This window comes from Cynocephalus volans, chromosome 18 (genome assembly GCF_027409185.1).
Source record: "Cynocephalus volans isolate mCynVol1 chromosome 18, mCynVol1.pri, whole genome shotgun sequence".
NCBI lineage: Eukaryota > Metazoa > Chordata > Mammalia > Dermoptera > Cynocephalidae > Cynocephalus > Cynocephalus volans.
In genome coordinates this window covers 8,298,957-8,324,217 of record NC_084477.1, presented here as the reverse complement: position 1 = coordinate 8,324,217, position 25,261 = coordinate 8,298,957, and the positions used below count along the sequence as shown (strand labels likewise).

The 25,261-nt window shown below is 41.3% G+C and overlaps 1 protein-coding gene across 1 annotated transcript in view; it reads left to right on the top strand.

Moving 5' to 3' along the window:
• Window positions 1–25,261, top strand: part of LOC134366506 (kinesin-like protein KIF28P) — a 49,622-nt gene that overhangs the window by 6,805 nt on the left and 17,556 nt on the right. The window contains 10 exon segments of the mRNA XM_063082896.1: window positions 873–1,067; window positions 9,267–9,302; window positions 12,678–12,894; window positions 12,897–12,913; window positions 14,576–14,730; window positions 18,847–18,958; window positions 21,418–21,479; window positions 22,809–22,920; window positions 23,799–23,937; window positions 24,456–24,577. Coding sequence (XP_062938966.1) covers window positions 873–1,067; window positions 9,267–9,302; window positions 12,678–12,894; window positions 12,897–12,913; window positions 14,576–14,730; window positions 18,847–18,958; window positions 21,418–21,479; window positions 22,809–22,920; window positions 23,799–23,937; window positions 24,456–24,577 — 1,167 coding nt within the window.

Here is a 25,261-nt window from a genome sequence, read left to right as displayed (position 1 = left end):
TGGAGTTGGATGTGTGGACAGTGGCAAGGTGTCCTCTGAGTGACACCTCTGCTCTAGGAGCTGAGCATTCAGGTAGTTTGGGCAGGAGGCTAAGGTTCTCTCAGCTTGTCTCTCCTGGTGTGGAACCGCTGTCTCAGGACTCCAGTACTCTTAAAACCGAAGTAGAGCCTCCGTTCCATGAGTGGGAGCTGGGCAGGAGAGTAGGTCCCCTGATAATCCAGGACACAGCCTCAGTAACAGACAGATGGAGTCAGGATGAGAAATGCTGTTGTCCTGATCCTCCTGGAAAGAAAGCCCTCTGACTAGGATCTGGAGCAGAGAAGGAGCTCTATGTTCTTGACCTAGCAATCTAGAGTGGAGTCTACATTGCTGAGCTGGCAGGGGAGAGGTAGGGAACGGTCTTGTTTCAAATACCACACACATCTCTTACTGACTTTGGTAGGGTTTTTTTAAATAGATATTTCTTCCTTTGCTGTTTGCCCTTAGAACATGTCCAGAGGCTTTAAGTGGTTTTTTCATTTTCATTTTTTCATTGATAATTTTTCACTAGTTTCACTGGGGAATAGGACAATTATACTGGAAATTGATCTCTCCACTGCTTCATATTGCTATTAGTTTAGTTGGGTGTTAGAGTGCCAGCTATTCTCCAAAAGTTAATATGACCAGAGACAAGCCTTTCAAAAATTCTCATGTAGTATAGGAGCAACTGCTTATCTTAGCAACAGCTGCTACGAGTTAAACAATTAGAGAACAAATAATGAATGGTAAGCTTCTGGCTTAATTTTTTACTAGGTATAAAGACTTGCAAAACAACTAACTTGGATAACAGAAAAACTAAAATGATTGACTCTGAATTTGTAATATGACTATAGGGAGAGAAGAATTCTGGAAGCAAATGTGTAATTTCCATGCATTCCAGGACTACTACCACTATACAGGACCCTAAGAATCCAGAGCATGTGAAGACATTTACTTTTGACCTGGTATTTTGGTCTCACAATGGATTTCAAAAGGATAAAGATGGTGTCCTTATTTCAACTGATCCTAGTAGCAGGTTTGCAGGCCAGGTAAATTGCTTTAAAACACAATTTCAGTAGCAGGTCTTTTTCATTTTGTTCTGTTTTGTTTTGATCAAGGGTTCACAGTGTAACAGTACAATAATTTTTTATGCAAGCATAAATATATGCTTCCATATGAGACTCTGACTTTAAATTTATTCCTTTTTCGTGTTGAACATGAGGTCAAAAAATGCATCTATTGCCTAAATAATTTTTAGACAAATCAGTTGACTTGCCAATGTACTGACGTATTTTGAAAAAAGAATGACGTTCAAGTCAATTATATTTTGCCTCTCTGAGCCAGCATTTAGTGAGACACTCAATATTTGAGGACTTCTGCTTAATTGAATATCATGTGCAGGGGTAGAAAGGGGTGATCATTTCAATCTGGACAGAGGGTATTTTGGGGGTGGTTTAATAAAGGCCATGATTTATGGGCTGCGTTTTGAAAGATAAGTAAGCAGACAAGAGAAACAAAAAGTTGGGGGAAATGGGAAAGAACAGAGTCTCAGTGACCTTTGGGACAATCTCAACACACACGTAATTAGAGTCACAGAAAGAAAATAAAGGGACAAAAAATACTTGAAGATACAATGGCTGAAGTTTTTCCAAATGTGATGGAAACTGTAAACACACAGATCTAAAAAAATTAATGAGTCCTAAGCAGAGTAAATATACAAAAATCACAATGAATCCCATGTTAAGTAAATTGTTGTAATCCAGTGATAGAAAATCTTAAAAAACAGAAAAAAGGCAGAGGAACTACAAGAGTGACAGCAGATATATTGTCTAAACTGTGCAAGCCAGAAGACAATGGAGATATCCTTAAGAACTGAAAGAAAATCTCAACCTAGAATTCTACACCCAACAAAAATCATAGGTTTTTCTAATTTTTAATCTCTTTAAAAGATGAGGGCTGGCCAGTTAGCTCTGTTGGTTACAGTGTGGTCATGATGATAAAATAAAAAGTAATGTGTCTTGTCGAGTAATAACATATACAGAAAGAGATATGACAATGACACCAAAAAAAAAAAAAAAAAAAGATAAGGGAAGTATATTGTTTTAAGGCTTTATGCTATATGTAAAGTGATATAATGTAAGATACACTATTTTAAATTAAAGAAATATATTGTAACCCTAGAGCACAGGTTTTGAAACTTTTTGATCTAGGACCCTTTATACAATTTTAAAATGTTTGAACACCCCAAAGAGCTTTTGTTTATGTGGGTTATATCTATCACTATTTACTGTTAGAAATTAAAACTGAGTGCTGAATGTACTGGGTCAAATACTGTCCCCCAAAATTCATGTACTTACTTCACAGACCTCAGAATATGGCCTTATTTGGAAATAAGGTCATTGCAGATGTAATTAGTTAGGGTGAGCACATACTGGTGTGGAGTGAACCCTTAATCCAATATGACTGGGGTCGTAAAAAGGAGAACTGAATGATACAGAGACATATAAGTAGAGCACCATGTGAAAACAGGCAGAGATTGTAGTGATGCAGCTCCAAACATAAGAATGCCAAAGTTCACCAGCAACCACCAAAAGCCGTGAGAGAGGCATGGAACAGGTCCTCCCTAAGAACCTCCAAAAGGAACCAACTGTCCAAAAACCTGGATTCCAGACTTCTAGACTCCATAACTTAAGAGAAAAAATTTCTGTTGTTTTAAGCCACCCAGTTGTGTTTTGTTATGGAAGCCCTAGGATGCTAATACACTGAGAAATCTGTAAATATCTGTTAATTAATGAAACATATTGAAAAGCCATTACTAGTTAACATACACAACATAAAATAACATTTCTGTGAGAAATAATTTTCTTATCCAAGCCAATATTGAAGAGAATGGCACTGTTTTATATTTTTCCAAATCTCTGTAATGTCTGGCTTTGAAAATGACAACTAGATTCTCTGCTGTATGTGTAATCTTTTACAAAAGTACATGTCATGTAGCCTCAGGCAAAATCCACTATACATTTTACTCCACTCTACACTGATGAGAGAATGAATGTATAAAGGCCAAATGTTAATATCACGAAAATAGTTCTCACATGACAAACCATCTGAAAGGATCTCATAGATCCCTGAATGCACTTTGGGAACTGCTGCCCTAAAGCAATCAATAAAAAATAAAAGTATGTCTAACTAATAAGTCAATTTTAGGGAAATGGAATTTTGAAACATTTTCAATTCAAAACATGGCAGAAAAAGGGGAAAGAGAAACAGAGGAGATAGTTTAAGTAGAACACAAATAGCAAGATAGTAGATTTAATGTGAATCATATCAATTATATTAAATATAAATAGTCTAAACATGCCAATTAAAAGGCAAAGATTGTCAGTCAGTTTAGATAAAAAAGCAGGAGCCAACTATGTCTATAAGAAACCTGATTTAAATATAAAGAAAGAAGTAGATATGTATTGTGCAATCCTAAGAAAAAGAGAATGAGAGAGGTTACATTTACATCACACAAAGCAGACTTCAGAACAAGGAATATTTCATAATGATAAAGGAATCAATTTATTAAGAAGACATAACCAGCCCAAATGGGTATGCATCTAATAATTCAAAGTACATGAAGCAAAACTGTTAGAAATAGAAAGAAAATAGACACATCTGCAATTGTGGTTAGTGATTTCAACACTCCTATATCAGTAATTGATAAAACAAACAAAAATCAATAACATTATAGAAGACCAGAACTACACTATCAGTAAAAACTCACACCCCCACCTCACATCCAGCCACAGTACTACACGTTCTTTTCAAGTGCACAAGGAACTTTTATCATGATAGACCATATTCAAGTCATAAAACTGATCTCAATAGATGTAAGATGACTAAAATCATACAAAATATATTCTCTAACCACAATGTAATTAAACTAGAAAGAAATAACGGAACTAACAAATGGTGCTGACCATACTGGATATTTATGTGGAAGAAAATGAACTTTGATCCTTTCCTCACACCATATAATAAATTAACTCAAAAACAACCATAGAGCTAACTATTAGAGCTAAAATTATAAAACCAGTAAAAGGAAGGGTAGGAGAAAATTGCTGTGATCTCAGGTTCGGCAAAAGTTGTGAGGAGCTGCCCGAAATCGCCATTACAAGATGGCGCTGATTTCCGGTGGAGGGCAGGGCTGCTCGGTAACACGCCTGGGCCGATTAGGCAGCCACCAATAAGGTAGGAGCACGTCCTAGGCGAGGAGCAGTCTCTATATAAAGGGCGCGGGTTCCCTCGCTCGGGGTCTCCATTTTTGGCAAGCTTATGCTCTCCCTCTCAAGATGCATTAAAGCTGATCTGCAGAAGGATCCTTTGTGTGCCGCGTCGTTCTTGCTGGCGAGACGGTAGCGCGGGACAAAAAGTATCTTAGATGGGACAGAAAAAGCATAAACCATAAAAGAAAATATCTGATAAAAAGAGGCTTTGATAAAAAAATAAGCTTTGCTCTTTGAAAGATACCAGTAAGAAAATGAAAAGGCAAATCACCAAGAAAGAAAATATTGCAAAATATATATCTGATAAAGCCTCCAAAATATATAATAAATTCTAACAATTTTATAAAGAAAGAAAAATAAATCAGTTTTTTAAATGACAAAAGGTTTGATCAGAAGCTTCAAATATCTTCACCAAAGAAGATAAATTACCTAAAACCAATGAAAAAAAATGTTCAACTTCATTAGTCTTTAGGGAAATGCAAATTAACACTACAATGAGACAATATGACACATCATAATAATGTCAAAAATTAAAAACTAACACTTAACCTGCATGTGGAGCACGGTGCCACAGTGTTTATGGCAATGCAAAATGGTTGTTATTTTGGAAAACAGGCAGTTTCCAAATTTAAGCATATTCTCACCTCCTATACACCCGACCCCTCCTGCCTAAGCATATTCTTAACCATACGATTCAGAGGTTCCCAAGAGAAATAAAAACATATGTCCTCACAAACACCTGTCTGCAAATGTCCATAGCAACTTTACATCTGATGTTCCAAACTGGAAATAACTCAAATGTCCATCAACTTATGAATGGATAATAAAACTGTGATACATTTACAAAATAGAATACAATTCAGCAATAAAAGGAAACTACAGATGGCATGCAACATGGATGGATCTCAGAAGTATTGTACTGAGGGAAAGAAAACGTATACACAAGAATACAAACTGTACAGCTCCACTTATATGGTAATTCTAGAAAAAAACCAAACTACAGTTACAGAAAGTAAACCAGTAATGGCCAATGGCTAAGGTAAGAGGGTCGGCCCGTGGCTCACTCGGGAGAGTGCCATGCTGATGACACGAAGGCCACGGGTTCGGATCCCTATATAGCGATGGCCGGTTCACTCACTTGGGAGAGCGTGGTGCTGACAACACCAAGTCAAGGGTTAAGATCCCCTTACCAGTCATCTTTAAAAAAAACAAAAAAAACCCCACCTTGGTTGTAGTGGTGGTCACATGACTGAATACCTATGTCAAAACTCATCAAACGCATACTTTAAATGACTGAGTTTAATGGATATTAAGTTTACTTCAATGAATATAGTTTCAGAAGACTACAAAATCAGGCTACAAAGACATCTCTTTGTCAAAAGCTGCTCCTCCCCTCTCCAGTGACTTTTTATTGACTACCTATTAAGACACTGCAGAATTGTCTTTTCATGTATTGTAGTGTAGGAAAATGTTTCCTATACTTGATTATAGGATGGTGGATAGGAAGAAATTAGAAATATAGTTCTATGACTTCTCAGTTTATCTGATATACAAATAAGTGATACCCAAACATATTTCAAAGGAAAACTGTACAGAAAAACTGTACAAAATTTATAAAGTGATCCTACTCTCTCCCTAAGATTTCATTTATTTAATAAAATTTCTGCATTACTTGTTTGAAGTTTCAATCTATAAAAATTAAGGACAAAAAGAAAGCCCTTTTCCCAACTCCCCAATAGTGCTGAGAAGAAAAGATAGTAACTAGTTACTATGCATAGCAAGCACTCTTTAGTTTTAGCAAATAACTCTTAAAATAGAGTAGACATTCATTATACAAGTGCATTTTTCTGCTAAAAGTATAGTTACAATGTTCTGAGAAACCGTTGGTTAAATTCCATATTTTAGGCTTGAAGCTCTCCTAACACTTAGAGTAATAATTTTTAAATTTTTCTTATGAGAAAGAAACAGTATAAGAAAATTCGTTTATTGTCTATTGTCCTTATGTAAATCACAGTAAGTATGTGCATCTTTACCAGAAATAAAAATTACATTAATTATACAAATTTATATATTGCAACAAATGGAGCATGCATTACTCTATTGGGTGGACATTCATTTCCACTTTGGAAAAATTATATATAAAGTTGGCAGAAATTAGACAGATGGTTGCTTAGGGCAGAAGGGTCCATTCACCACCCCCACCCCCTATCCCCCAAGCAACCATCAATCTAATTTCATGGGAGCCAAGAATGTAAGGATTCATTCAGAACCAAGAGGAGGCAGAGAATGGGGAATTGTTAATGGGTTTCTCTGGTGGGGGGACAAAATGTTCTAAATTGAGGCTCTGGTGATGATTGCACAGCTCTGTGACTCTATTGAAAACCACTGGCTAGTACCCTTTAAGTGGGTGAACTGTATGGTATATGAATTATATCTAAATAAAGCTGTTTTTTAAAACCTCAGATAGTACTGAAAGGCTTGTAATGGAGATCACCAGTCTCCATCCCACCTTTTTTTCCTTCCCACCATCTCCTTCTCTGTTACTCCCTACAGTTTCCATCTTCAACTCTTTAGCCTTTTTAGCTCTTTGCCCTGGTATCTACCTCCATATTTTAAAAATTATTGGTTTTTCTCTTCTTAGAAAGCGGTTTTGGACATTACTATCTTCCCACCATGGTCGAAGAGAATTTAACACTATCTCACTAACACCCCCCAACCACATACCCCTGCATACTTATATTAGAAAATTTGCTTAAATCAATAGTTTAAATCAACATTTTATCCATGCAATTATTGTTTACTGCTGAACCAAGTAATGCATACATCCTTTGTATATTTTTTCTTAGAGTTTTTAATTGCCTTTTTAAAATTAGGTATAGTTTTCCATAACTCTTTTTTTCTAAATGCTGCATGGGCTGGCTGGTAAGCTCACTCGGGAAAGCACGGTGCTGGTAACTCCAACCTCACGGGTTCGGATCCCCCTACTGGCCAGCTGCCAAAGATAAATAAACGCTCCAAATCACTGTCACTTGCCTATTAACAATATTTTCCAGATATTCAAACTCATTGTTTTTCCCTTGTGTCTCCTTCAACAGGAATCTGCTATTCTCCAGCTACAATTTGGAGCAGTGTTTTTCCAAGTATACGGCAAAATTGTCATTCTGGAACTTCAACATTTTTCTTCACTGTCCAGATCCAGTATATTCCTCTTTTTTCATTTACTCTCTCTTTGCTGCAACTTTCTCAAAAAACGTGCAGCAGGGGCGCCTTTTTTGTACCCTTTGCACAGCTGAAAATGTCTTTTCTTACTTCCACACGTGATTGAAGTTTACGTGGAATAGGATTGTAGATCTCCAAGAACATTGAAGACATTATCTCATTATCTTTTAAGCTCCAATGTTGCGGCTTAGAAGTCTGCCACCATTTTCATCCCCAGTTCTTCCTACGTGAGCTTTTGTTCGGTTGTTTTTGGTGGCTGGCCAGTACAGGGATCCGAACCCCTAACCGTACTGTTAACCGGCTGAGCTGACCAGCCAGCCCATTTACGTGATGGGATCTTCTTTGTCATTCCGTTTCTCTCTGGCAGCTTGTAGGATCTTCTCTTTTTCCCTGATGTTTTAATGTATCTTGATACGTTTTGTTTTGTTTCGTTTTTCATTCATCATGCTGGACACTCAGTGGACCCTTTTCAATCTGGAGATTCCCGTACTTCAATTCTGAGAAACATATTATTTCTTTTACAATTTTCTCCCCTGTTTTCCCTTTCTGAGGCTCCTGCTAACTGGATTTGGGACCTGCTGTACTAACATTCTAATTGTATTATCTTTTACCACCTGTGTTTCATTTCTTGGTCTTTTTATTTTATATTCTGGAAGATTCCCTCAACTATATTTTATAGCCCCTCTCCATTTTTATTTTGGCTGTCATTCATAAATTTAATTTACAGACAATCTTTCTTATTCTGTTCCTTTTTTTTTTTTTTTTGTAGAAATAATTCTTTATCTCTCAAAGGCTATTAATTATAGTTTTTTTTTTTTTTTTTTTTTTTGGCAGCTAGCTGGCAGGGGATCCGAACCCATGACCTTGGAGCAATAGTACTGTGCTCTAACCAACTGAGCTAACTGGCCAGCCCCTAATTACAGAGCTTTTAAAAATGTTTTCTTTTACTCTGCCTTGTCTGTGTTCTCTGAGTTCCTTTTTTCTACTTGTTTTTTTGATCTCTCTTTCACAATGGAGGCTTTACTTCTCTGCTAATCCTTGGCCATGTGATCTTTTTTTTTTTTTTTTTAAGATGACTGGTAAGGGGGTCTTAACCCTTGACTTGGTGTTGTCAGCACCACGCTCAGCCAGTGAACCAACCGGCCATCCCTATACGGGATCCGAACCCGTGGCCTTGGTGTTATCAGCACCACACTCTCCCGAGTGAGCCAAAGGCCAGCCTCCACATGCTCATTTCTAACATGACATGATCTGAAGCTAGTTGGAAACTCTGTGACCACAAGGCTTGACTAGCAAGACCCATCCAGGGTGACTGACAGACAAGCCAGCTTTTCCACGGGTGAGGGTTGAAAGCGTCAGTGTCTTAAGGCCTTTCTGACTAGAGCCATCCAGACTCCTCCAATCCCGCTTAAGAGGTGTAGCTGGGCTAGCAATACTCCAAAAGCACAGAAAGGGAAAGACCGATCTTTTTCTCTACGTATTTTCAGGTTGGGGGTGGACGATAAAAAAACATCTTTTTCTGTTCCCAGTTGAGACTAAAACACACATACAAACTGTTTTTAATTTATATTAATAACCTCCTCTATATCATGAACGTTATTTGAGAACCTCATATTGCATGTTGAAATAGACCTTTACTGTATATATTATTATCTTTTTCCCTTTGGTGGACATTTATGTTGTCCATATCACTTTTTTTTTTTTTTTCAAAGACAACTGTTTTAAGAGAATATTTACTTTGTGTTCTTCTCTATACAGGTTACGTTCAGCATGCTGGAAACTTACAACGGACAGGTAACAGCAGTTATATTTTCTGACCCACAAGTCTGAGTGCCTCTCTGCAGCTTAATAAACACTAGGGACTTCCGATCACTTGCACTACAGATCAGCTCTTCACCTGGCATTGGCTACCCAGCCCTACCTACCTCTCCAGCTTGGTCTTATGTCCCTTCATCTTCACACAGTGTATGCTTCAGCCACACAGAATTATTTCTCCTTTCCAGAACATGTCCTTCTTTCATACATCAGTCCTTTCTCTGCCTGGAAGACACTTCTAGTTTTCTCTGACATTAAAGAAACTACTAATCTTCAAGCTCCAGCTCCAAAGCCAGCTCCTCTATATATCCTGAGGCAGTTTGCTTCAGTGAGCATAATGTTGTACAAGGGTCTGCAAAGGCCAGATAATGAATATTTGGGGCTCTGAGGACCATACTGTCTGTTGCAACTATTCAACTCTGCCGCTGTAGAGCAGCAGAAACCATAGACAAGACAGAAGTGAGTGGGCGCAGGTGTATATCAATGAATCTCTATTTATGGACACTGACATTTGAATTTCAAATCATTTCATGTGTCACAAAATATTATTTTTGTTTTGATTTTTTCCCAACCCTTTAAAAAATGTGTAAAACAGGGCTGGCCGGTGAGCTCAGTTGGTTTGAATGCAGTGTTCGAACACCAAAGTCAAGGGTTTGGATCCTAAATCAGCCAGCCACCAAAAAATAAAAATAAATAAATTAAATTAAAACGTGAAAACAGTCTTAGCTCAAGGGTCATGCAGAAACAGGTGGTGGGCTGACTCTGGCTCACAGCCTGTAGTTTGCAAGTTCACCCCTGGGGGAGTAGGAAGAGCTCGGTTCCAAATCCCAGCTCTCCCACTTACTAGCTGTGGCTTCAGAAATTCACTTTATCTCACAGCTCAGTTTGCTCATTATACGGTGGAAAATTTAAAATAAGACACTAGATCTTCAGATGTACTACATTTTAAATTTTTTTTTTTTTTTTTTTTTTTTTTAAAGATGACCGGTAAGGGGATCTTAACCCTTGACTTGGTGTTGTGAGCACCACGCTCAGCCAGTGAGCGAACCGGCCATCCGTATATGGGATCCGAACCCGGGGCCTTGGTGTTCTCAGCACCACACTCTCCCGAGTGAGCCACGGGACGGCCCCTACATTTTAAATTTCTAACACAGTGCCTATCAAAAACTAGATCTTCATCAAGTTTTTTTTAATCCTGCTTTTTCCCTTTACACTTATTACATTATTACAAAATAAAATTTTATTTTCATATTTATATATAATGATTTCCTTGTGAGCACCTTTCTATATGCAGGACTTAGTGCAATATTTGGTCTAGAATGGGTGCTCCCTAGATGCTTGCTTGCTCAATGGATATATTAGTCCATTTCTTTTGCTTATAACAAAATACCTGGAACTGGGTAATTTGTAAGAAAATGAAATTCATTGCTTATAGTTTCAGAGGCTGGGAAGTCCAAAGTCCAGGGAACACATCTGGTGAGGGCCTTCTTTGGTGATGACTTCAGAGACAGAGGATATCACACTGTGAGAAAAGCAGGAGCAAGACACAGAGCTAATACTCCTTTTAAAGCCTTCAGAACCACACCCATGACCACCATTAAACCATCAGTGGATTAATTCACTGACTTGGGCATGGTCCTCACAATCTAATCACCTCTTCAACACCCCACCTTTCAATTACCGTAATAACATTTCTTACCCTCTTAACACTGTCACAGTGGGGGCTAAGTTTTGGGGGGACATTCAATCCACAGCAATGGATAAATTGACAAATATTTCTATCACTGTAAGTTTCTAATAGGCAGAGACCATATCCTTAGGACATCCTAAGATCCTTTTCGGGTCTCATATTCTAAGAGTTTCTGGTATTTTTTCCGTCAGGGACTTAAACAGTCAATGAAATAAAGTTTATGAAATATCTTTAATGTTCACATCTTCAGCTTGAGACGCCACTTCCTATGACTCACGTAACTCAGTGGAAATTACAGAAAAGGCTCCCTAGCTAAGGCAGGAGTTGTCTTCATGCTGATGTGTTTTTTTTATCTCTAGCACCTTATGTCCTAATTTTGCTTGCCTGAACTTCAACCTGTGATCTTGTTTTGACTCTAGGACTTGAAGCCACAGAATGCTAAAGCTGGGCAAGATCTTAGTGATAATTGCATCTATGCCCCGAATATTATGAGGAGAAATCTGGGAATATAAGAGACTTGCCAAAGGTCTCACAGTTTGGAGGCAGAACCGGAACTAAGAACCCAGGTCTTCTGACTCCCAGCCCAGAGCTCTCTGCTGGTACCATGTAACACAGGCTAGCACCTATAGCTCTCTGGCACTACCAGGCCGCCAGAGCACGGTCCTACTTTGCCTTCCAGCACTGCTTTTTGGGGGAGAGGCAACATGGGCTTTCACCTAAGGCCATGGTCTGAGTAGGACATCACACAAATCTCTAATAATAATAAGATCCAGTGAATGGTCTATATTTTCTTATTAGGTTCAGCTGTAGCAAACACTGTGTGAGTTGAACATTTGCCTTGGAAGTAGAGATTTCAGGGTGGTGGTATTTGTGGTAGCATGATTTAACCTAGCCAGAGCATGTCTTCTTCCAATATTGGGTGATTTGAACACTACTCATTTCTAATTATTTTTGTTTATCATTGCTCTCAGAAAAGTAAGACTTTATTACTTTGCTATACAAAACTTGTGATCAATTAGAAAGGGTAGGATGGTTTGTTTTTATGTTATCCATAAAGGAGTTGCTACTCAAAGAGTTAGCAAGATTGCTAAGGGAATATTTATGTTAATGAGAGAAAAAAATATGTGTGAGCATAAAAGCTTTAAAAGCATCTTATAGTGAGATGGCTGTGGATACCTACTTGAATGTTCTATCGTGCTACAAAAGTAGTTCTCTACTATACACAGGGTATTAAGCATTATCTGTTGGCCTAGCTCCAGTTAACTGTGCTAGTATAATCAAGCATTCATCGAGTGCTTACTGTGTGTCAGGAACCAGGTTAGGATCCACTAGTGAAAACACAAGGCCCCAACCTTTGGGAATTCACGGTCTGGCTGGAGTGCTCTAGGTACTAGAAAATAATAAAACTGTGTTTCTAAAAAATAAAAAAAAATTTTTTTTAATTTTAAAAATATGCTTCTGAGTTCACTAATTACAACAGGTACCCTTATCTTTTTGTTTCCTGTTTCCCTATTTCTTCCTTGGCTAAATTACAAGGTACCTATTCATTCCACTAATAAGTATTTATTGAGCACCTGATATGTTGTAGGCAGAGAGAGAGTAGTGACTTCAACAAAAATCCCTGCCTTCCTGGAGTTTACATTATTTATTCTTTTTTCCAACAGGTAAGAGATTTGCTCTCTAGAACCAAAAAACCTGGAGGACTGAAAGTGAGAGAGGATCCGTGGCTGGGATTTTACGTGGAAGGTCTGAAGTCGGGGCCTTGGGAGGACTATGCACAAATCGAAAGGCTGATGGAACCAGGGATGAGAGGAAGACACGTGGAGAGGACCACGGCCTCGACCCACGTGAACGCCAGCAGCAGCCGGTCCCACGTGGTCGTCCCATCCAGGTCAAGCAGGTGAGATTTGGGTGAATGCTGTTGTTCTGGTCTCCTGCCAAGGGTGGTCTGTGGGGAGGGGGTCCCAGCGGCATAACGGGCTGGTGGGGATGATGGAACCCTTTCAGACTTGACCTCTGGATAAAGGTGGCTCTTCCACCATAGACTACTGGGTCACAAGCAGGGAAGAGTGAGGCACCTTCTCTTTCCCTGCCCCCTCCCTCAACATTCATGCCCACCCTGGCCTCAGTGGACCCATGACTAGTGATGGGTAGTGAGGTCAACCAGACCCCCAAAGTGCCCTCAATTACATGCTCTGAGGAATGAATTTTGACCCCAAGGTGATGTAGGAGCAAACTGAGAAGAAGATATGAAAATGACTCCATTGTCTATGGTGGAGAATTCCGTCAGCAGCAGGTCCCTGCACCACCAATATGGGGACCAGCTTTCAGATCCATGAGCCCAGGGCACCGCCAGACTCTACCTTCCCCATACTTGGAAGCACCGAGATAAAATCTTTCAAGCCGGGTAATCCATGTAATATTCCACTAACTAGAATCTTCGATAAACTAGAGCCCAGTTTTCTCCTCCATATTCCTGGTAGATATCAGAGAGCCATCTATACAACAGCACTAGTTTGGTCAAGAAATGGTTATTCACAAATCCTGGGGAAATGCCACAGTTAGCTTTGATTTTAGCACTTCTGTCCCCTAAGTCACAGTACCAGTAATAGATAGATTAGCAATTAATGAAAATCACCCTGCTGTCATCAGTGTTTTCTGCGAAAAACACTGGGTCATGTATAAGTGTGACTCCGTTAATTACCTGCTCTAAAACACCAGGAAATAACTTAATCTGAGTCTCAGTTTCCTCTTCTGTAAAACGAGATGAATAGCTGTCCTCCAGCAAGGTCGAGAGGCTTGAAGAAGATTTGCATTTTTAAAAACTTCGTAAACTTTTAAGTGCTAGTCATTTGACTTGACAATGGTAGTAAAATTCATAAACTTTATATATGGTTTGTCCTGCTGTTTTTTTCAACTTGATATTTTATGGGCAAGAGAAGAAATCAGCTGGGGGAAAAAATGAGTGAACAGGTTTAGTAGCAAACTGTGTCGGGGTCGAAAGTAACACCAGCTGATATCTTATGCCAGGCGTGTGTTAGCACCATTACACCCAGCACCTTCAACCCTCACAACATCTATTTATTTTACTACTACTATGTGTTAACTACCACCGTTTCACAGTTGAGAAAGTTGAAATTCAGAAAGTTGAGTCCTGTGCTCGTAGTAGTCACGTAGCCAGCAAGGGAATCTGTAGGATTCTAAAATTCGTGTTCTTTCTACATGACCACACAATTCTCAACAGTAACTAATTTTGCAGATTTCACAATATTTTCTATTTAAAAAATGTTATTGGCTATATAAATCCTGGAGCAATAATTAGTATCTAAATACATCAAGGCAAAAGAGCTTGGCCAAACTGGGAAGGGGCAACTGAGACTTTGGGCTTGGCAATGTATTATTGTAAAATGTCATTGTAAAGAGGGTGGCATTTTAATTTGTGATTTTTATTCTCTGTTTTGAGTCTGAAATACAATTAGCAGGACCATCGAAACACAGAAGCTAGATTGACTTCATGTGTGGCCTGCCACCCTCTGACATGGCCTGTGGTGCTTGTCTACAGGTTTTCCTAGACAGAGACCTCACCAAACAATCCAGCATTAATTTGGTGGATTTAGCAGGAAGTAAAAGGCAGAAATCTTCAAGATCCGAAGGAGACAGGCTGAGGGAAGGATCACGAGTTAACTTAAGTTTAACCAACTTAGGAAATGTTATCAGGTAAATAATCAGGCACAGGTATTTGTGCCACAGAAACGACGTCAGGTATTAAAAATTAGATGGATTATATATGACCCCTGGTTCATGACCCACTGTTGTCACTGGTTTATACCCCCCCGCTATATATTTTATTTTAAACTAATTTTTAATAAAATAACACGACCACCCAACCCAAGATCTAGGTGGTATTCTTCTGTCCTTCCCTTGGAAGGAAACAACATCTTGAATTTTATGTTTTCCTTCCTTCCCTCCCTTCTTTCTTTTTTACTACATGTGAATATTATTGTTTAGGGTAAAATGCTATATCGTCACCTGGGACTTTAAAAAATAAAAACTTTCTTATTGAAGTATAACTTACAGTAATGTACACAAATCTTAAATGTTCAGCTCGATGAATTTTTATGTGTGTGTATATCTATGTAATTACCACACAGATCAAGACGCAGAAAACTTCCAAAACCCAGAAGGCTCCCTCACTCCCCCTCCCAGTTGACACTCCCACCAAAAGAAATTGACCTTTGTCATCATAGATTAGCTTTGTCTAATTGTATTGATTTTCACATAAATGAGATCATTTATACGAGGTCACTGGCTTTTGCACCTGGCTTCTTTCATGAAGGGGATTGTGTCTATGAGATTAATCAAAGTTGTCGTGTGTAGCAATTATTAGTTCTATTTCATTGCTATGCGGTATTTCACTATGTGAGTATAACACATTGATCCATTCTCCTACTGATGGACATTTAGTCTGTTTCTAGGTTTGGGCTGTTATGAATAAAGTTGCTGTGAACATTCTTGTACATGTATTTTGGGGAAAATAATCACTCATTCCTCTTGGGTATGAACCCAGGAGCAGAATTGCTGGGACTTGCTTTTAGATTCAACATTATTAACAATATTTATCCATGTTATGTGTATCTAGAGTTCATTTATTTTCTGTTATTTTAGTAAACACCATGTCTATGAGATTCATTCATGTTGTTGCATGTAACAATGACTATTATTTCTCAGTGTCGTGTAGTATTCCACTGAGGGAATATGCCACAATTTATTCATTCATTCTCCTGATAATTGGCATTTTGGTTGTTTCCAGTGTGTTTGGTTTTGCTATTACAAACAGTGCTACTATCAACATTCCTGTGCAGATCGTCTAACTTAACTCATGATCCTTCCTTTGGTCTGTCTCCTTCAGATCCTGAAGATTTCTGCCTTTGACTTCCTGCTAAATCCACCAAATTAATGCTGGATTGTTTGGTGAGGTCTCTGTCTAGGAAAACCTGTATATTTAACCCAATTTAAATATATTAAAGTTTCTTTTGAGTATAGACAAAGAACTGGCTTATAAGATGTGTGAGTACCTAATTTTGCTAGATGGCAAATTGTTTTCCAAAGTGGTTGGACCAGTTTACATTCCCAGCAGCAATGTATAAGATATCCCATTGGTTAACATCTTTTCTAAGACTTGGTATTGTCAGATTTCTTGATATTTACCAGTTAAATTGATGAAAATGTGTCTTTCTGTGGCCTTGATATTCCTGGTTACTGGCACATTTGAGTATCTCAGTATGTTCATTAGCAATACGTTTCCTCTTGGAATTCCTGTCCTTTGGTTTTTTCCTATTATTCTATTTAGTTATTGTCTTTTTTATTGATTCATAGGCATTCTTCACATATTTTTTATGACTCTTCTCTGGTATACGTAGTATAAATATCTTCTCCCAGTTAGCAGCTTTCACTTTCTTTAAGGTGTCTGTTGATGAGCAGAAGTTATGGTTATGGTTTATGTTTTGCATTTTTTTGTGTCTTAGGAAAACAAGAGTCAGAAAAATATCTATCTATATAACATTTAAGTTCCTATTCATCTGGAGTTGCTTTTGGTGTATGCTGGGCTTAGTTTTAATTATTTTTTCCTTATAGAACACCAATTTTTCCCTTTCTATTTGTTGAGCAGTCCCCCCTTTCCCCAGTGGTCTTCTATGTTACCTCTGTCATATATCAAAATTGAATATATACTTAACTCTGTTTCTTGGCCCTTTAATCTGTTCAGTTGATCAGATTCTAAATATAATACTTTATCCTCTTCCTAGATAACAGAAAGATCTCCATCCTACATATGTAAGTGCTGCTGTGTATTTCAGTTCTATTCTTTAACCTCTAAAGGAACTATTATTACTATTTTATACAATCAACGTTCATTAACATTTATCACTTCCCCCTTTTTTATTTTTATTTTTATTTTTGGTGGCTTGTTGGTACAGCAGTCCAGACCCTTGACCTTGGTGTTATAACATCACACTCAAACCATCTGAGCTAACCATCCAGTCCTCCACCTTTTAAAAATTCATTCCTTCCTGTGCCTCAGAGCTGCTATCTTGGATGAATTTCCTTCTAGTTATAGTATTTTATAAGAATTTCCTTTAGTGATGATCAGCTGATGGCAAACTCTCAGTTTTTGTTTGGTTGAAACATCTTTATTTCATCTCATTTTTTGAAAGATATTTTTGCTGGGTATAGAGTTTCGGATGGGCAGTATTCTCTTTCAGCTCATTAAGGATACCATTCTACAGTTTTCTACCAACTAATTGCTGTTCCCTTGAAGATAATCTTTTTTCCCTAGCTGATTTTAAGCTCTTCTCTTTATTTTTCTTGTTCTCCAATTTCACCATGTTGCATTTGAGTGTAAATTTATTTCTATTTATCCTGCTTGAAGTTCCTTGGCCTTCATAGCTCTGTGAATTAGTGCAATTGTGATTTCTTCTGACCTATCTGGTTTGCAAATTCCAACTACACCCATGTTTCATTTGCTGTTAAATCTACCCATGGTGATTTTTTATTTCAATTATTGTATTTCTTTTCTAAAAGAGTGAGTGAGTTACACTCGGGAGAGTGCGGTGCTGATAACACCAAGGCCACGGGTTCAGATCCTATATAGGGATGGCCGGTTAGCTCACTGGGTGAGTGTGGTGCTGACAACACCAAGTCAAGGGTTAAGATCCCCTTACTGGTTATCTTTTGGAAAAAAAGAAAGAAAAGGACTTCAAGCCACTCCCCAAAACTATCTTCACATTGCCAAACCTGACACCCTCTTCCCCACATCACAGCCCCTTCTCTACACACTAATTCACACCAGCCTGCAATCTCTTTGGCTTTTCCTGGCAAGTGTTAGTTCCTCAGATCTGGGCTTTCCTCTCTGTTACTCTTACCAAACCCAAGTCTGGCTGCCTTGCCCCAAACATTCTGGCTTGGCTCACCAAAATCTTGTTACCAAACCCAAGTTCAACTGCCTACCCCAAACAAAAGCCAAACAAACCAACAGTTAAATGTTGGTGGAACAGGAAGTCAGCTTTTATTCAGGAATACCAATGACCTGAGGAGAGTTGTTGGGCTAACCCATAACCCTGGTAAACCTGATGGAGCGTGGCCAGATTAAAGCCATCTCCAAGACTCAGGTTTACTGAGGGGTTTTTAAAGAGGGGGTTGAGGGAATGGAACGTGAGAAATGAAAAGCAGGAGGCAGAGGAAGGTAAGGGACCAGGTGCAAATTCTTGCCAAGGTTTTCTCTGGCCTCTGTTCTCAGCCTTGATATTTTCTTAGGGTCCTGCAGGATTTGATATGCTTCAGAGTGAAATCACTTTATGGATGTCTCCTTGGTTTCTCAGGGTGTGGACAGTACATGCCTCATGGCAAGTTTGGAACCCCAGGCTGATTGGAAAAGAACTTGACATTTATGTAAATAATGTCATCTTGCCCAGTAACCAAGGTTTGAAGTATCAGACAAGCATGGGAAAAGAGGAAGCGCAGAGAAACGCATGCTAAGAAAAAACTGTCTTTTTTTTTCATCTTAAAGCCCATGCAGTTTTCGGTCCCACCATGGCTTCAGTCCTGCTCAGTCTAACATGATGGCTTCTCCAGGACTGACTGCAGGGAGGGAGTCAGTGGCCTGCGGTTACCCAACTCACTCCAGCATCTTTGTCCAGAAGGTGTATTGGATATTGTTATCAGGTTTAGGGGGTCAAAGAGGGGATTTGAGAGCTGCTCTGACTTATCCCCAGGGAGGCAGATTTCTTCTTGACACATTCTTTTAATTTGTTGTTTTGTATTTTCTCTTTTATTCAGTGCTCTGGCTGACGCAGCCATAGGGAAGAAAGTCTTGCACATTCCCTACAGAGGTTCTGTGCTGACCAAACTGCCCCGGTCGGCTCTGGGTGGGAACAGCAGAACTAGTTTGGTAAAACGACTTTCCTACAACATTTTGGACTGATTCAGCTATTAGTGTTGTTGTTATTGATATTATTACTGTGACTTAAATTATTCTCAATACACCTGTAATATAGCACTTTGTGTTGAAACAGCACATTTTTCCGCCTTATCTCATGACTCCTGGGGCACTTCTACATGATGTTCAAATAAGGTTTCTATATTACTAATTTTAATTTTCTATGTATTCTTTCTGTAGTTTTCAGGTTCTTTACAAGGAACATATTACTTACGTCATCAGAAAAAAACTAATACAATTTTTTAAATAACACTAACAACACCCGGTTGTCTAAATCAGCAGTCATTTCATGACAAGGTTGGAAATCAATTTGTCTGTGTCAGACGCAAGGCAGATATTCAACCTGGAGAGCAGCTAAATTGTGTCATCTCAGCAAATACTCTGGACTCATTATGAAATGGGTACAATGTGGGAGGTGTTAAAATCAGGGCTCTCTGCTCTTCAGCTTCAGTTGCAGGGAGGAGCAAAACAGGGAGGAGCAAAACTGGGTGGATGCTGCCTCCAGCCTTGTACTGGCCTCTGGTCCACTGTCCTGGTTAGGAGAGAAACCCTGCCTGCTCACACCTGGTTGGGGCCCTAGCTACGCTAACTGTATGGCTAGGCAATTCATGACTAGAGCCAAAACGTTTCATTATTTTAGTTATACTAAGTTTCCATTTGTACTGTCAGGGCTAGGGGCTCAGACCCTCCAAACTCATTGTACAGACTGGGTCATCAGACCCCTCATGTGCAGGTCCATGCCAGGTAATTGGGAAAGATTCTGGGAGCTGCTGGCAGACGACATGAGCTCAGTCCTCAGCAGCAGCAGCAGCTTACAGCAGCAGTAGCAGCAGAAGCGGCAGTGGTGGTGGCCTCTTGGGGCATCCTGCGGGCACTGGCAGCAACAGCCTCGAGCAGTAGTAGCGGCCTCCCCGTGCCACTCCCCCCAGGGGGGCATCCCGGGAGCAGAGGGCACTGTGGATCAGAGCTGCTCATCCTTTATACCTAAGTCCATACCCCAGGACAGCTGGCTGCACATGTGCAATTACATTAGGCAAAAACCAAGGAACACCTGGGCACAGGTGCATATTCACATCAAATGCTCGGCAAGATTCTGAAAACCTGACGGGCCCTGACCATTTTCCTTCACTTTCCCTGCAGTGCACCTCTCTCCAAAATTCCCAGTAGAACACACGCTTACTCCTAACCATGTCATCTTGCTTAACTACTTTTAAATACTTCATTTTAAAGTTTTTCTGGTTCTCAGTTACCTGTAGACTTCAATGGGACATCCCCCAATGAACTGGAATAAAACAAAGCACGTAAGATGCCCCATGAACGTTAGACAACAGCATTAAATCTAAGGGTCTGAGCAGATGTCTGCAAAGTGCTCTGAGACCAACGGGATGACATCCAGATCTGCAAAACTTGACAAGGACTGACCGAAGGCATTGCAGTGTTTTAACAACAAATAAAAAGTGTGCAGGAGTTTGCGGGGTAGTCACTGGTCATCTCAGGAAGAAAATAAAACAGAGAATCAGCGAGGCCAACAGCAAAACTCGAGAGTCCTGATGGCGCCAATCCCAGTGTCAGCACCAATACTTTAAAACCTCATTTTAAGGAGATAACAATATCCACCTGAAAATATTGCCATGATGTTTAGATGAGGCAATATAAATGAATAAGCTTTAAAAGCTGTGAAGTTAAACAAATAGGATTATTCACTGGACTCTTAATGCTCTGGACGACGAGTCTGCGGGTCCACAGATGTGGGCCGCCACCCAGGCACACTGCCTCCCCTAGTCACCTCTGTCACCTGCCCACCTCCAAGGCATCAAAAAGTGTGATTTCTGGGCTGGCTGGTTGGCTCAGTCGGTTAGAGCATGGTGCTGATAACACCAAAGTCCAGGGTTCGATCCCTGTACCAGCCAGCCGCTAAAAACTTTTTTAAAAAGTGTGTTTTCTGAATTCTAGAACAATTAATCCAAAGTCAATAGCCAAACTTGAAACCATACAAGTGGGTGCCAGGAATGGGCAAGTTTTATTGGTCTCTGAAGTGCTAGCATTCAACTGTCATTCCAATCCCTGAGAATATCTGCGGAAGGTTCAGTACTGAGGCAGGGTCACAGGTTAGCCACAGAGGTGTCAGCGTCAGCCAAGACCAAGTACAAGCCCATGCTCTGCCAGTTAGTATCTGGGGGACCTTGGGCATATCATTTTTCTCCAAGCCTAGTTTTCTTTCTTTTTTTTTTTCCTTTATTTTCTCTTTATCCAAAGGACTATGATCAATAAAAGCCTAGTTTTCCAAGTTACAAAGTTTGAACAGTACTGTAAATTATAAGATGCAAAACTGCTCTATCAATATTAGCTGCTTTAATAACACCGGTAAGCCTCTCTATGAAAAACAAAGTCTGAAAGGGCTGTTTTTACAGATAACAGCCATAAGTCTGGCTGACATCTGCTATGAGGAAACTTTATCCACACGGAGATACGCTGAAAGCTACGTTTATAAATATCTCTGACCCACAGTGCTTCTGACTTGTACATCTGACCCCACTTCTAGAACTCAATGGATTGGCATTTGGGAAGGGGTCCAGGCAAAGGAGAACAAAATGACTCACGAGCAAGGAATGAAAGGAAATAAAACAAATAAGAGGGGAAAGAACCGATGACCCCAAGCCCTCAGATTCCTGAGTGTCATTCTGTCACCCACGGGATGGGAGATGAGCCGTGAGCTCCCATCAGAGGCAGAGAAACCGGTGCCAGTCCCGATGTGAGGAGTCATGTCTCCCTGCATTTTCCGGCAAGATAGCTTGGCCACGCACAGGCTTCTTTTGTCACATGGGATACGGGCAGAGAAAAGTGCCAGGCAGGGGACTTCCGTGCTAATAATAAGCAGAGATGAGCTCCCTACAGCAAAGCTCCCAAACACGCCAGCATTCCCTGCGGTTGCTTGTCTCCTTTCCCCAGGGCCCTGCAACAGACTGTGCTCTTTGGGGGAGGCCTGAAGGCCCCAGATCCCTCTTTGCCAGTGAGGGAGCCCTTCCGTTTCAGTGACAAATAGGTTTTTCTCATTCTTCCCTCTGCAACACATGCTCAGATCTTCAGATCGAATTTTACCTTCAGCAGCATCTAGAATGTCTGCTTTCTCTCTGCCTATCAAATGCAAATCAGTTGCCAGCAGTTTTTGCATGAGAGTCGGTGTGATAAGAGGGAAGAGAAAAAATGGTACCACAAAGCCCTGGGCTCCAGGCCTGGGTCTGCCTCAAAACAATCTCCCCCGTGTGACATGAAAGGAGTAAGGTTGCCAGATGCTCAGTTAAATCTGAATTTCAGATCAGAACAAACCCTGGTGTTATCAGCACCACATTCTAACCAACGGACCTAAACAGCCAGCCCTGAGTAATGTTTTAGGATAAATATGTCCCATGCAGTATTTGGGGCATCCCATGTTTCCTCCAGTGATACTGGAAGGGGATGAACTAGAAAATTTGAGACCCCTCCCAGCATGGTGCACATGGCAGAGCTGTGACCGATCAGAGTTATTGCAGGAGCAGCAACTGCAATTGAACAGATTCCTGACTTCATCTAGTTGGCCCAGTTGACCGTGTTCAGATCCCAGGACATGCCAGGGGCTGAGTTCCGGCCTGGCTGGGCTGCATGTGTCTATTTGTATGGTGCAGGTTACTGAAGTCACTTTTGGTCTTAATGGCTCAGTGGAACCAGACATGGTGGGCTCTCAAGTCACTGGGGGCGAAAGTCTCCCATGGTGCTGCTCTAACTGCGAGGGGACCAGACCTGAGAGTGTGTTCATCTTTGCTCATGAAAGGGCTAAAAAGATCCAGAAAAAAGCTGTGGTCAACACCTGGATGCTGAGGACAGCATCGAGGGCAGAGAACAGCAAGCTGCTGTTCAGATGTGGGGACTGCAGACTGGTGGGTAAGCGGGTCAGGAGCTGCTGCCAAATCCAAGCCTGGAGCAGGAAGAAGGGGCCTATTTTGGCAGCTGGCCAGTATGGGGATCCGAACCCTTGACCTGGTGTTATCAGCACCATGATCTCCAAGTGAGTTAACTGACCAGCCCAGGAAGAAGGCATCTGATGTGGCCGATGCAGGGGCCGGGTTGGAGGGAGTGGGGACAGGCTACGCGGGCGTGGCCTGGGGAGGACAAATGGGTTACAATCTGAGGCCAGCCAGAGGGCAGGCCAGGGTGGGTGGGCCCTCTGGGGCTTTGTCCTGGATATTTTGGCCCCATTTTTTCAAAAAAGAAATTTATTTTGTGATAAGTGTAGACTCACTTGCAGTTGTAAGAAATAATGGCCCTGCCCTTTAAAAATGACCACTTCATTCTCATTTTTTATTGCCATTTTAATTTTGAGGCCATTCCTTCCAGCAGGACTATTTTGATCCTTACCAGATGGCTTCATGCAATTTAATGACTTTGGAATCCCTGACTGTGCATCGGGGTCACCTGGCCACGGGGCTCCCCAGGTCACTAGGTCAGACCCCGGGTATTGGGCATTCTTAAAGTGGCCCTGCTGATGTCAACGCACAGTTATCCAGGCCACTACTTTAAGACCCCTGATTTCAGATTGGCCGCAGGAAGATATGTACCAGTTTATGCACGTTAATGATTTAAAATGGAAAGGATAAAAAAGATAAAATATAGAACTGTTGAAGTAAAACTGCTAAGAATGTTTAGCATCAAAACAGCCACATCAGAAGGTCCCAGACCTTCCATGCTCAGAGCTCCTCGCCAGTCGCCATCCCGCCCTTGGCCCCTCCCCCTCCCCAGTGGGGCTCCCTCGCTCCAGGGGGACTCTCTGCTAGTGGCAGCGTTCCCTGCGCCCCCATCCCACCGTCACACCGGGCAGCCCCGCCTGGCGAGTCTCCAGCTTAGCACGGCCCGACTCACGAAGGCTCCAACCTCAACAAAGCGCTTCCTATATCAGAGTCAGTGCATGTGCTGGGCCAGACATGGCTCTGGTGTCGCAAAGCTCTATGACATCAAAACCTGAATGTTCTGGATGTTAACCTACCCATAGCATCTAATTCCCAAAGTTCATAAACACAGACATGGAATATGGGAAAAACAACACAAGTCTACAATTCTTCCTGAATTCCCTGAGAGTCAGGGTGGGGGTGGCAATTCCTTATGGGAATTCCCTGCAATGCCTGGTCTTGAAGGAAACAGTCTCACGTGCCTACAGAAGTGAAAAAATAGAATATTGCACCTCATGCCTCCCCCTTTAAAGGACCTTCTTGCCCTAATGTCTCATGAATCTGAAGGTGATACACTCTTGGCAGGACTTACCAAATGATCTCTCCTTTGCCTGCAAGCACAGCTCAGTTTCCCACTCCGGCTGGGACTCCTGTGTGTTGGCAGAACCGAGTGCAGATGTCCTGTGGTCATCCTGTGCCTCCCCTCTGACACTGCAGACCTGCTGCTTAACACGCCTCCCTCCTTCCAGATCCCCCAGCCTGCCTCCTGGCGCTACAGCGGCTGGGGACTCACGCTCATCAGGTGATCTGGGCACAGCTGCTAGAGCAGGCATGGAGAGAGTGGGAGCAGCAGCACGTGGCCCTTGCCCAGGTGGGCTCACCCCTCCCCCACGGGGCTGCCTGCGGAGGCTGCAGTCGGAGAGATTTTTCAGTGAAGGTGTAATAGGTGACACCTGGTGTAGGACTTGTAAGACTAAGGCTGGCAGAGGTCGGGGAAAGGGTGGCAGGGCAGGTAAGGCCAGGAAGAGAGAGGCCTTGGTGCGTGTTGATGAGTGAGGCTGGGGATGGGATCCAAGGTCACTGGGAATTAGAGTTTGGGGAGAATTTGAGGGATAGGAATCATCTCCTGGGGACTAGGTGGAATGACCTGAACCACTGCTAATATCAGATCATCAGTGGCTGTGATGTGAATCTTGTCCATGGCCAGGGAGATGGTCTCCCCTCTGCCTCTGCTTGCCACCCCCACCCTGACTTTACTCCTCAGGCTCTGGGCAAACCCCAAAGTCGTGACCAGCCCTGGAACTCTTAGGAGTGGTGATAGAGCCCAGCCTGGATTCTGGAAGGCTCGTGAAGCCTACAATGGGCCTCAGGTGGTGGGAGTAGAGTGGGGTGAGGGTCTGTGGCATCAGGAGGCCAGATCAAGTTAGGGCCCAAGGATTCTAAAGGCATGGGCACCACAGGGGTGCAGCCAGAAGCGTAATTAAAGTAACGTCCTATGCAAGGGGTGGCTGGCTTTGTGACTCTTAGCTGCAAGGGTCCAGTAGGGATCCAGAGT